Source organism: Phodopus roborovskii, unplaced genomic scaffold, assembly GCF_943737965.1.
Source record: "Phodopus roborovskii unplaced genomic scaffold, PHOROB, whole genome shotgun sequence".
Classification (NCBI taxonomy): domain Eukaryota; kingdom Metazoa; phylum Chordata; class Mammalia; order Rodentia; family Cricetidae; genus Phodopus; species Phodopus roborovskii.
The window spans coordinates 17,240,464-17,252,296 of record NW_026126480.1 but is presented as its reverse complement, the minus strand read 5'-3'; the positions used below and the strand labels follow the sequence as shown (position 1 = coordinate 17,252,296).

The 11,833-nt window shown below is 45.9% G+C and overlaps 1 protein-coding gene across 1 annotated transcript; it reads right to left on the bottom strand.

Annotated features, from left to right (window-relative positions):
- Positions 1 to 732: 732 nt before the first annotated feature.
- Positions 733 to 1,959, bottom strand: Rbmxl2 (RBMX like 2). The gene has a single exon (XM_051192596.1). The coding sequence runs from the start codon at positions 1,917 to 1,919 to the stop codon at positions 762 to 764; it is 1,158 nt and encodes a 385-aa protein (XP_051048553.1). The 5' UTR covers positions 1,920 to 1,959; the 3' UTR covers positions 733 to 761.
- Positions 1,960 to 11,833: the final 9,874 nt, after the last annotated feature.

Genomic DNA, 11,833 nt, shown 5'->3' with positions numbered 1-11,833 from the left:
CAGCTTTGTGGTTGGTTGGCCAAATTTTTAATTTAGTATTCCATCGATGTTCCAATCATGTAAATGGTATTTTGGGGAGTGAGGAGACAGGAGATTCTGCAGATCCCCAAAGAAAAGGCAAAATCCGCAAAACAGTCAAGAGTTAAAATAAAGGTCAGCATCCATTTGCTTTAGACTCATTGAGCATTGAGCGAATGGCACCTTCTTTACACAGCATCTGGTCTAAGTGGGTTTGGTTGCTGTTTGGTTGGCTTTTAGTACTGGAAACAGAGATTCAGTTTGAAAGACACTTTGAAATCCAGTAGCAAACACCAATTCCCCCCAACTCTTTCTCCCCAAACCCCAGTTTGGTCTGAAGGGGCAGCATGATGCTTTTTCCACTTTAGGTGTGGGTTAAGATTTCTGTGAAAACACCTTAGAACCGCCTGCCTCATTTATCAGGCAAATTTGGAAGGGAAGAAGCCTTTATGAACCACGTTTGAACGACAAGGAAGACTACTACTCAGGTTCAAGTCATACTTTTAACAGGAGCTTGTTGAAACGTTTAACAATTCCAAAATGCAATTAAACGAGTTTTAACTTTTTTTTTCCTCTCAAAGGCATAAAAATGCAGTGGAAGTTAACAGGGGGAGAAAAAAAAATCTTAAAACGGTAAAAATAAGAAAAACAACTCTTCTTAGTACTAGTCCTTGGGTGAGTTACCAGGAAACTGATTCTTCTTTTCATGACTTGGGCCATCATGAGTCCTGAGCCTAGCAGGCTCAGTACCTGCTCCGTCCTCCCCCTCGCTCCAGGCGGCTTCCCACTCGGCCTCCGCCCCTGGGGGGCGCCCGGCGGCCCGAGCGGCTGTAGGAGTCGCGCGGAGTCGGGCAGCTTCGTTCCACAGACGGCGGCAGCCCGCGCTCCGGCCTGCCCACGCGCTCGCGGCCACTCGAGTAGCGCTCGCTGCGGTAGCTGTCGCGGCCGCCGTAGCCGTCGGGCGAGCAGCCGCGGTACTCTTCGTAGCGGCCTCCCCCGTAAGATGGCGGCGGGCCTCGGGCAGGGGCGCCGCGCGGGTCCCCGTAGCTGTCGAAGGGGTCTCGGTAGGAGGCTCCGCTAGGGTGCTCGCCGTAGTCGCGCTCGCGGCCCCCGTAGCCGTCGCGCTCGCAGTAGCCCCTGGAAGGGCACTCGTCGCGCGCGCTCGAGTGGCCGTAGTCGCGGTAGGTGTAGTCGCGCGGCGAGGGCGCGAAGTCGCGCGGGTCCCGGGCGCTCGGGTAGTCGCGGCTCGAGTAGCTCTCCCGGGGCGAATAGCCCTCGTCGCGCGGGCCCAGGTACGGATCGCGGCGCGGCGGCGGCAGCTCCCGGCGCGGAGGGCCCCCGTAGCCGTCTCGCCCCCGCGAGCCCGCGGCCCGCCCGCGGATTCCCGCGCTGCTGCGCGCCGGGCCCGACGGCGCCGCTCTCTTGGGCGGAGGCCCGGCCCGGCGCGGCGGTGGCCCTCGCTTCAGCGGCATCGGGGCCCGCGAAGGCCGCAGGTCGAAATCCCCCGCGTAGCCGCCTTCGTCGGCCGACCCGCCCCGGGAGGGAGGGCGCCGCGGGCCTCCGCCGCGGGTGCCGCGCAGGCCCCTCGGACGGCCGCGGCTGCGGGGAGGCGGGGGCCCGCGCCGGCCGCTCTCGAACACAGGCTTGGTGGCCTGGGCCACCTTGATGGCCTTACCATCCAGGGACTTGCCATTCATGTCTCGGGCGGCGGCCTTGGCGTCCGCGGGGTTCTCGAAGGTGACGAACGCGAAGCCTCTGGACTTGGAGGTTTCCCGGTCCTTCATCAGGAGCACCTCGATGATGCGGCCATACTTGCCGAACGCCGCCTCCAGGGCTTTCTCGTCGGTTTCGAGGTTGAGACCTCCGATGAAGAGCTTGCCCGGACGGTCGGCTTCTACCATGACGGCGGCGGTGGAGAAGGCTGTGGAGATCGAGAGCGAGACGCGGCGAGGCACTCAACACCTCGTCTGGTCGAGACCGCCTCCTACCGGTCGGGTGGCGCTGTGCGCAGGCGGGAGGGCGGAAGGATGGACGGGACGGCCCCTCAGCCACGGGCTGCTCCTGGCTGTGATTGGTCGGCAGCTCCGCACCTCAAGTGGGTGTCGCGGGGATACGGAAACTGGTTTGTGGCCTCGGTTGCCTCCTCAGACCCGCTAGGCGGGCTTTGGCTGCTAGTGTGAGGCTCGCACCCACAAGCGCCGCTGAATACGAAGCCGTTGGGGAAGGAAAAATAAAGTTCCGTGGCTCTTAATGAGAAGAATTCTAAGGCATTCCAAGCCTAGTTACCAACACGATTTTCAAAAACAAACGAACACAAATCTGGAGAATGAAATTAGTAGTCGTTTAAAAGATTTAGAAGAAAGTTTGTATGGAAAGTTTAGTAATAAGATGAGAAGGTTTGGCTTCGTTTTTTGTTGTTGTTTTGCTTTTGCCGGGAGGGGAAGGAGGTGTTGATAAGTGAAATAACAGTGAGAGGGAGGATTTGTTCCTTTTCTTTTTTTCAACACATTATGCTGTTTTGTTTTATTTACCTTAATCTCATGTATACTCTGAAGTGGTATTCACATTTCTCCCTGTAATTGTGTAATGTACTTTGTAGTAACCCTGATTATCGTATCTATTTTCCCCCATTTTTCTTACTTTTCATGTAGAATGATTTTACTTTATTTTTACTCAGCAGCAGAAAAAGTTATGTTTTCTGTTCTTATTCTTCTATTTTCTTTCAATGTTCTTAATACTTACCAAGTATTAAGTTTATTGCCTAATCTTCTGTGTGTGGGGGGGTGTTCGGTCCTCCATGTAACCATGAACCCCACACATCAAAATGCCTTTCATTCCCCTCTCACCTTGTGCTCATATCAAGACAGTGCCTTCCTTTCTCAAAACTGGGGTCACTGTTTTTTCATCTACATCATATGAATTTTGCCTATATAGCTGAGCTGACATGGTGGTTTAAATGAGAATGACCCTATAGAATCATATATGCTTACTCGATGGGGAGTGGAACTGTTTGAGAATGATTAGAAGGTGTGGCCTTTTGGAAGAAGTGTGGCCTTGTTTGGAACAGTTGTGTCACTCACCAGTCATGAGCTTTTTTAAGTTTTCAAAAGCCCATGCCAGGCCCAGTCTCTATCTGCCCTTTGAAAAGTTTCTGCACCTGGATAAACCTCTCTTCAGATGCAGCAATCCAAATCAGGCCCAATCAAACCGAATTAGAAAAAGCATACGTTTAATGGATGCAAGGACCCTGGATGGCCTCCCAAACCCCTAGAGAGGAGACCAGAAAAACCAGGAGTCTGTTTTCTGGGAGGGAATTTAAATACCTTGTGGGAATGGTCTTGAGTATCTTTGGGGGAGGGGGGTCATCATTTGGCAGGCTTTCTGAGATACAGCAGGATTTGGAGGGAGATAGGGGGAGAGGGAACTTCCACCATAACATTCCAGACTCTTGGTATGTGGATGCCAGGAGCTGGGGTGATTCTTCCACCATAACACCCCTGAGGATCCAAATGTAGCTGTCACCTAATTCTCCAGCACCGTGCCTGTCTGCCTGCCACCACACTTCTCACCATAATTATAATGGATTATTCTTGGAAACTGTAAGCAAGCTCCCAGTTAAATGCTTTCTTATAAAATTTCCCTTGGTCATGGTGTCTTTTCATAGCAACAGAATGGTACCTAAGACATCTGAGCTTATGCTAACCACTGAAAAGGATAGAAAAATACAGCCTAACTCTCCAATGACCACAAGAAGCTAGAAGTTTAGAAATACTATCTAAAAAGCCCTAAAGACCTCAAATTCCAGATCCTGTCCTCTGCCAGTAAATAGGCAAGGTCACACTCCTTGCTGTTTACAGCAGACAGGCCCTTGAGTACGTAATCTTGACCTAGTAAAATAACAGAAAATGAGCTAACCACCTGTCTGACTTCATAAACTGATTGTGAAACCCCCTCCCCAGTGACCTATGTGTGGGCTTTGTTGTAAACCCTATAAAAATTGTTTCAATTCTGTCCTCGAGGTCCTCAGTCCTATGACTGTGGACCCCAGTGCACTTGGAATAAAAATTCCTCACGATATTTGCATCAAGACCACTTCTCGTGAGTGATTTGGGGAGTCGCCTTTCTGTGTGGGAGCATGAAGGTCCAAGCTCTTCAGGTCTTTCAGGGACCTGGATAACTTTAGTGTGAAAGCTGACCACTTACCTAACACAGTGATAAGAATGTGAGAATTTTTGTGTTACTGGGGAGTAGGATGGGACCAGGATTGATCTACTTTTAGACTTAACTCATGCCAGGGAAAGAAGAGAACCCTGTGTGCCTGGAACTTTTGTTCTCTTTTATTCTAAGGCTCCTCTTAGGTAAAGTAGCTTGGGTATCTCAGTAACTCCAAAGAGGTCATTGTAATTCAGTAGTCTTAACAGAAGTTTAGTAAAAAAGAGAAAGCTGACTGATTCTATTAGGGCCAAAAATGGCCAAAGTTATAGCCTAGAAGGTGGTGAAAGAAAGAGGAAGCATTTTGCAACACCATCTTCTAATGGTACAGGGCAGACTTTATTCCTACCTCAAGACTGTACTCAAAATTTAAAAATCAAAACTTGCTTGCTCTGTTTCAAAAACACTGGTTCAGGGAGTTGGACTCAAATGGCCAAGCAGCTTAGAGAAAGAAGACAATTTACCGACCAGATTTGAGTCCTAGCACCATTGGATTTTTAAGAGTCATCAAGGTCTAAAGCTTGTTCAAGGGGGAAACACAGATGTAAGTTTAAACAATATAAATTGAACTCAATTGCAAGGAAGACAGAGGTGATAAGATTTTAAAAGTAGAATTGGTAGAAACATAAGTGAAAACTAATTTCTATGTAATTCAGAACAATGCAATGCCAGTAAGAGAGGCGCTTGCTACCAAGCACCTCAATAGGCTAAGAGCTACCCAACCGCCCCTGCCTTCCGCTCTGCCCCAGGCAAGCTCTGTTGTGCTAATGAACCTGCCACCAGGCAGCTTAGATTGAAGCAAAGCTCCAAAACAGGTCTTAATATGCTAATTAACTAACCCCAAGGTGGTGTTGACATGTTAGTACAGCCACAACCAATTGACATGGTAGAAAAATTGAACTTTTAAACTGGCCCCTAGGACCACATTGCCATATTCCCCAAACATGGTTTCCTGTCTTATGTGTTGATACTCATTGGTAAGGAGGCTTAACTCGCCGCTGTGTGTGGTCCTGACTTTGATGACGTTTGTACTTGCTGCACCGTTGCTGAGCTCACACATGCTGGCTATTCAGTATCCTGGACATCCACCAACACCATCCTCCCAGGATGGACACAGGTTGAGACTGCCAAGGCTCCTTCATTGAAGATCCCTGAAGTAGTGTTTTGTCCCCAACTAACTGTTCCCTGTTTGGTGGTGAGATGTCTGTTTAACTTTTTTTTTTTTTTTTTTTTTTTTTCTGAGACAGGGTTTCTCTGTGTGCACTTGCTCTGTAGAGTAAGCTGGCCTTAAGCTCACAGAAATCCACCTGCCTCTGCCTCCCTAGTGCTGGGATCAAAGGGGTGTGCCACCACTGCCCAGCTCTGTTTAACATTCTTATTAGCAAGATAATATAAGGAACGTTTGTGTGAATGAGACAAGCATATTCAAAAGACAAATCTTGTGTGGACATCCTAATTGCTTAATGTGTTGCAGTAGGAATATGGAACTGAAAGATTATATACGTGATGGGAGATGTCATTTTACAAATATGTTTCTTGTATTGGTTACTGACTAAAACACTGTTGGCCAATAGGAAAGCAAGATAGGTGGGACTAGGAGAGTAGGTGGAGAGAGGAAGAAGGAGGGAGGAATCAGCATGTAGAGACTGGAGAGAACAGAGGTCTGGGCCCTCTCTCCAGTAAGATGAGACCCCGTGAAAATACTTAAATTAATAGAAATGGGTTAATATTTAATTATATATATAATGTTTAATATTATATATAATATATAATAATAAAAATATAATATTTAAGACAGAGCTAGCCAATAAGAAATGCTAGTAACTGGCCAACAGAATTATATCTAATACAGTGTCTCTGTGTGATATTTGGGGCTGGCATGGCAGTGGGACCAGACCAGCAGGGGAAAAACTACTCATAACACATACTTGCTTAGTAGGCTTCCCAGGAAGGCTCTTTTCCCTTAGAACTGATTCTGGAATCATGTAAAATAGTGCTAGATTGTATTGTATGGATAGTGCCTTATACATAAAACTCAACTGACCAGTAAAGTTGTATACTTATACTTAGTAGTTCTAAGACTATTGGATAGCATCCTGATTGGAGACCCATTGCTATCACTGTGTTTGAAGAAAGGAAAAACAGGTCTGGGTATGTGGAATGAAAATGGCCCCCATAGGTTCAATGGGAGTGGCACTATTGGGAGATGTGGCCTTGTTGGAGGAAGTATGTCTCTGGTGGTGGGCTTTCAGGTTTCAAAGCTCAAACCAGACCCAGTAGCTCACACTCTCTTCCTGTTGCCTGCTTATCCAGATGTAGAACTCTTGGTTCCTTCTCAGCACCACATCTGCTTACATGCCACCATGCTTCCCACCAATGCTGACGATAAACTAAACTTCTGAACTGTAAGCCAACCCCAATTAAATGCTCTCCTTTATAAGAGTTGCTGTGGTCATGGTATCTTATCCTAGCAATAAAACACTAATGAAGACAGGGTGTGTAAATAAAATGCTGTTTTCCTAGCAGTCATGGAAGAATTTTAACAATGATAAAAACTCATATGAGTGGGTTTTTACTGACACCATGATGCTAGCCAATAGCCTGCCTATATGGTTATATAGAGGAACAATAAAAACCTAACCTTTAGGGGACACCTTTAGGGAAAACATCACCATGGAGAGTTTGAAGATGCATTCAAATAGAACATGTTGATGCCCATAAGAGGAACTTACATGGGATCCAGGTACAATGGTACCTTGGTCTCTATTTGGGAGGTGGAGGGTAGAGAATCATTTGGTACTGGAAATTTGAAACCAGCCAGGGCAACCTTACCTCAAATCAGAAAGGAGAGGGGGGATAACAAAACTACTTGTAGCTTCAGAAAGTGGCTGGAATTTATCAATGGATATAACTGTACAGTGGTTTGAACTGACCATCTGATCTGAACTGACCCAAATGAGTGAGGGATTATGTTACTGGGGGCCCATCAAAGAAGACCACACAGGCATAGTTTATAGCCAATTTAAAATCTTTTTTTCCAATTGACTGGGACTACATGCAGGTATTTAGGACCTAAATGTAATCCTGAGCATTTAGAGCAAGGAGTTTTTTAAGGCAAAAACCAAATCCTGGTATCTCATTCTCCTGCTGCACAAGCAGGCAGTTTAACAAAATCTAGGGTAAATTAGTTGGGACATCTTGAATTAGGGTTCCTACAATAGAGTTGGGTAATTTTTCATGTAAGTTTCCTTCAAGGAGATCAAATTCTATTTAAATCCAAAATGGCCCCAGCAAGAATACTAGAGGAACCTCTGCACATTCTTGCCCTGTCATGAATACAGTAACACAGAAATTGGAGAAAGGCAGATCCTTTCCTCTTGTATTGCTGAGGTATAAATTACTGCTAAAGATCCTTCTGTCAGTAGAAGAGATAGAGCTTTCCCATGGCTATATGCCACATTCCTTGCAAGGAGTCCTACTACATAGCTTGTAGGTAGGATTGATTTGGCCAGAAGTGTGTGTGTGTGTTTGTGTGTGTGTGTGTTCTTTCTTCCAATTTTTATTTATATTCCTGGTGTTTGAGGTTGAATCCAGAGCATCACATATGCTCAGCAAGATCTCACACTAAACTCTATTCCTGACCTCTACCAACTTGTTTTGACAGAAGGAGATTCAAGTGCTGAGATACTGTCGAATAACTGAAACATAAAGACAATAAATCAATGAGGACCTTCAAAGTGCATTTCTTCTATCAAGGAACGTGCTTACATCACATAATTTCAACAATGAACAGGGAGATGCTCTTTTATGAGTAATAGTTTAATAGAGATTATAAACAGGCACTCCAAACATTGTGTCAAGCAGAAGATAAGGACACGAAGAGCTGACTCATACCTATATGTAACACAAAAAAATAAATGACCCAGAAACTGATATTGGGGTTCAACTTCAAGCTAATATCAGAAAAGCAAAGTAGCTGGCCACTAGCTTCTCACCTCTACCTCAGGCTGAATGGGCTGATCCTGTCTCCATGAGCTCTCACCAAGCCTCAGATTGTAACCTCTCCTCAGCAATGGTTGGAGAATGGATGCCTCCTACTGAGTACTTGCTCCTGTCTTTTATCCCTTTCTAGTGCTGGGATTAAAGGTGTGAGCTATAATTCTCTTTTAGACTGATTCAATCTTGTATTGATCTGGGTGTCCTTGGACTCACAGAGATCCATCTATCTCTTAAACCTGAGTCCTAGGACCTCCTAACTTCTGACTGCTGGGATTAAAGGTGTGTGCCTGGCTTATATGGCTTGTGGCTGCCTTTGCTTTCTGAATCCTCAGTCAAGCTTTAATAAGTCATAAATAATATATCATTATACCTATATGCTTATACCCGATCCAAAGGAGGCTGATGGAGAGGGCATGCAGAGATTCCTCTGTTTTATGGGTGGATATTTGGAGAAGCAGAGGGACAGATGCTATGCTATTTCCCCACCCTATCTCTTCAACTTTGTTTCCCCTATTTGATGGTCACAGGGTGCAAAACCAAGTTCTGGGAAATAGATGATTACTGCACAAGTCATTGTAAATATATTTTAAATTTTTATGTCAGAATTCCTGATGGCCCAGTGAGGCATGCTGTATTTGATAAAACTGGGATAAATAACAAAAACAGCTGTGTTTTCTAAAGGAATTTAAAAATTAAATGTTTATTACCCGTGTGCATGTCTTTGTGTATGTATCTGTAGGTGGTATGTGCATGTTAGTGTAGTATCCATATAGGCCCGAGGAGTTGGATGCCTCTAGAATCCAACTCCTCGGTTGTGAGCCACCTGGTATGGGTGCTGAAAATTAAATTTGGTTCCTCTAGAAGAGCAGTATGTTCTTTTGACCACTGAGCTATCTCTCCAGTCCACAGCTGTTATTTCCTGTGGGTGACAATGACCTGCTGCTGTTTGCGACAAGTATGTAGCCCTATTCTACTTTAATAGGAGTGGAATGAGGCCAACTATTTGCTAGTGTAATATTTTTTTCACTGTAGTCTGTACAGAGGTTGAATCTCTGGTGACTACTGCTAAAGGGGAGACTTTAGGTGTAAATAGGATGGGTAGTAAATGAGGATTAACAAAGGAATAAATGGTTCTTTATTAAGTTATTAAAGCCATGGACACAGAGGGAGCAGGCAACATAATGATGGGTGTTCTGGTTAAGATTTCAGGCCCAGTACCAGAGATGGACAACATGGCAGGGTCTCTAAAGAGAATCAGGCCCTTATGGCAGAAGAAGGAGCCTCTTCCTATTTATACCTTTTAAGGAGGCTGAATCCAAGTTCTCTGATTTCTACGAGGGACTAGTGTGACATGATAATCTTAACATCAATACCTTTTGATGTTAACTCTCTTGCCAGGTGAGAAATCTGTCTGTAATGTACTAGTGGGGTACCTTTGATAATATGGGGACAGCTTCTGTAAAGCAGAGGCTATATTTTAACATTATTCTTATAGGTTCTAGGATGGAGAAAACCTGTAGTTTCCTAACAGCTTGAGAGGTTTAGAGCAAGAGATGATATTGTCTTTACTTAACTATACTGGAAACCAGAAAGGATGAAGCCATCTGCTTCTGGGACTACCTGTTGTTCTTTTGCTATAATTCTTGCCTAAGAAACACAAACACGAGACTCAGCGTCCATGTGGTTTATTGATAGAGGGGAGAGAAAGGGGGTACCTGGTGGCCAACTGAAAGCAGGACAGGGAGGGGGGAGCAAGGGAGAGAGAGCGAGAGGAGAGAGAGAGCAAGAGAGAGAGGCACACTTGGTGCATTTGCTTTAAAAGGGAAACTCGTGAATGAGTCCCCTGCAGCCAGGTAAAGCTTGAGCAGCCAGATAAGTCATGATGTAGAGAAGACATGGCCATAAGCATCCTGCCCACCATCAGGGGGCGGGGGTCAACAGACTGCTGGTTTTCAACACCACCCACAGGGTCAAATGTGAAACTGGAGTGGGCACAGATTCTCACTAGCCACACTGGCCCCAGCATCTTAAAAGGAAACTAGTAAACTAGAGGTCACAGAAGCCCTATGGTGAGGAAAGAAATGTACTCACTATCAAAGAACAGTGGCAATATTTGAACATTATTCAAATGTAATCATCATCATCCCTCAAAAATAGAAAATAAAAAGTGTGTGTGAGACATCTGTAGCAGGCTGTGTCCTGACTGGAACATAGAGTAACCTGCAGGGTTTTTCCTGGGTTGGAAGCCCCAGACAGTTAAAATCCACTTGTCTTGTGCTTCCAATTCCTTCTGGGACTGAGCCCTGGCCCAACCATCTAGACATGTGAGCAGTGTGGCCCTTTCTGTGCCCAAATTCACTGACGCCCAAGAGGGCAGCCCTTCCTATGTTTAAAACTTAATTTTTGAAGTTGTAAACAAAAAAATGCCCACAACACAATTTACCTCCTTACCCATTTTAGGCATAAAGTCCAGTAAGGTTAAGTGCATTCGCATTGTGTATACCTTTTGAGAATTCTACCTGGCAAAATGAAAATCTGTCAAACAACTTTGGACCCTCGACCCTCAGCCTTTGTCAATTCCATTTTACATTAATGAGTTTGACTACTGAGCACTAATGGAAACTTTTTTAATGTTTCCCTTAGTCCATATACATTCGTATTATGTCGGTGAACAACACATGTCTGCCTTTGAGGAGTCAAGCAAGACTGCCTCTAGGCTTCAGACTGTTAAATAGCAAGTAGCCCTTTAAAACTCCAGAGAAGAAAACTGCAAGCGCTGTCCAGGGTCCTGCTCTTTCTGGCACATGAAACCTGGTTGGCCACCTGCTCCTTAGGGACATTCCCACGCTTTCAAAGCACTTCATCTGAGTTGGGAGACTCAAAAGTTTCACTCAGCAAACCCAACAGCCACTGACTCTCCCCTCCCCCTGCTCACTTGCTCTGTGCTTTCCTCAGGCAAGAGCTGCTGTTTCTTCAGGACTTGTGCGCTTCTCCTCCACAGGCCCCACCCCTCAGGTCGAAGCCTCCTCAGCCCCACTTCTCAGGCCGCAGTCCCCGCCTCGCCCACTCTAGCAGGAAGGTTCTCTACATGCCCCACCCGCTAGTTAGTCGAGGCTACCCTCCAGTCTCAGTTCTGACAGCGCCTGTAGAGCACAGCTTAAACTGCTCCAATTTGCAGACACAGTCGCCTTGCAGAACTTTCAGATCCGTTTTCCAGCCATCCTTGCTAAGTGGCCTCCAGCGCTTTCCCACTCAGTACCACCAAGGAGCCACATGTGATACCAGGTAGAGAAAAATGCTTGGCTGAGCCCCTGCTGAATTCTCATCTGCCGTGTCATGAGTTACTTTATTAAGATAGGGTCTTATCAAGTAACCTTTCCCTGAGACTGGGTTTCTCTGCCTAACAGCGCTGGCCGTCCTGAACTCACTCTGTAGACTGGACAGGCCTTGAACTCAGATCCACCTGCCTCTGACTCCCAGATGCTTGGATTAAAGGCATTCATCACCACCCACCTGGATTAAATAACTGTTGCAGGCCTGGAACTCATTCAGACCAGGCTGAAATTGAACCTAGAGATCCACATAAGCTTTAGGGTTAAAGGCA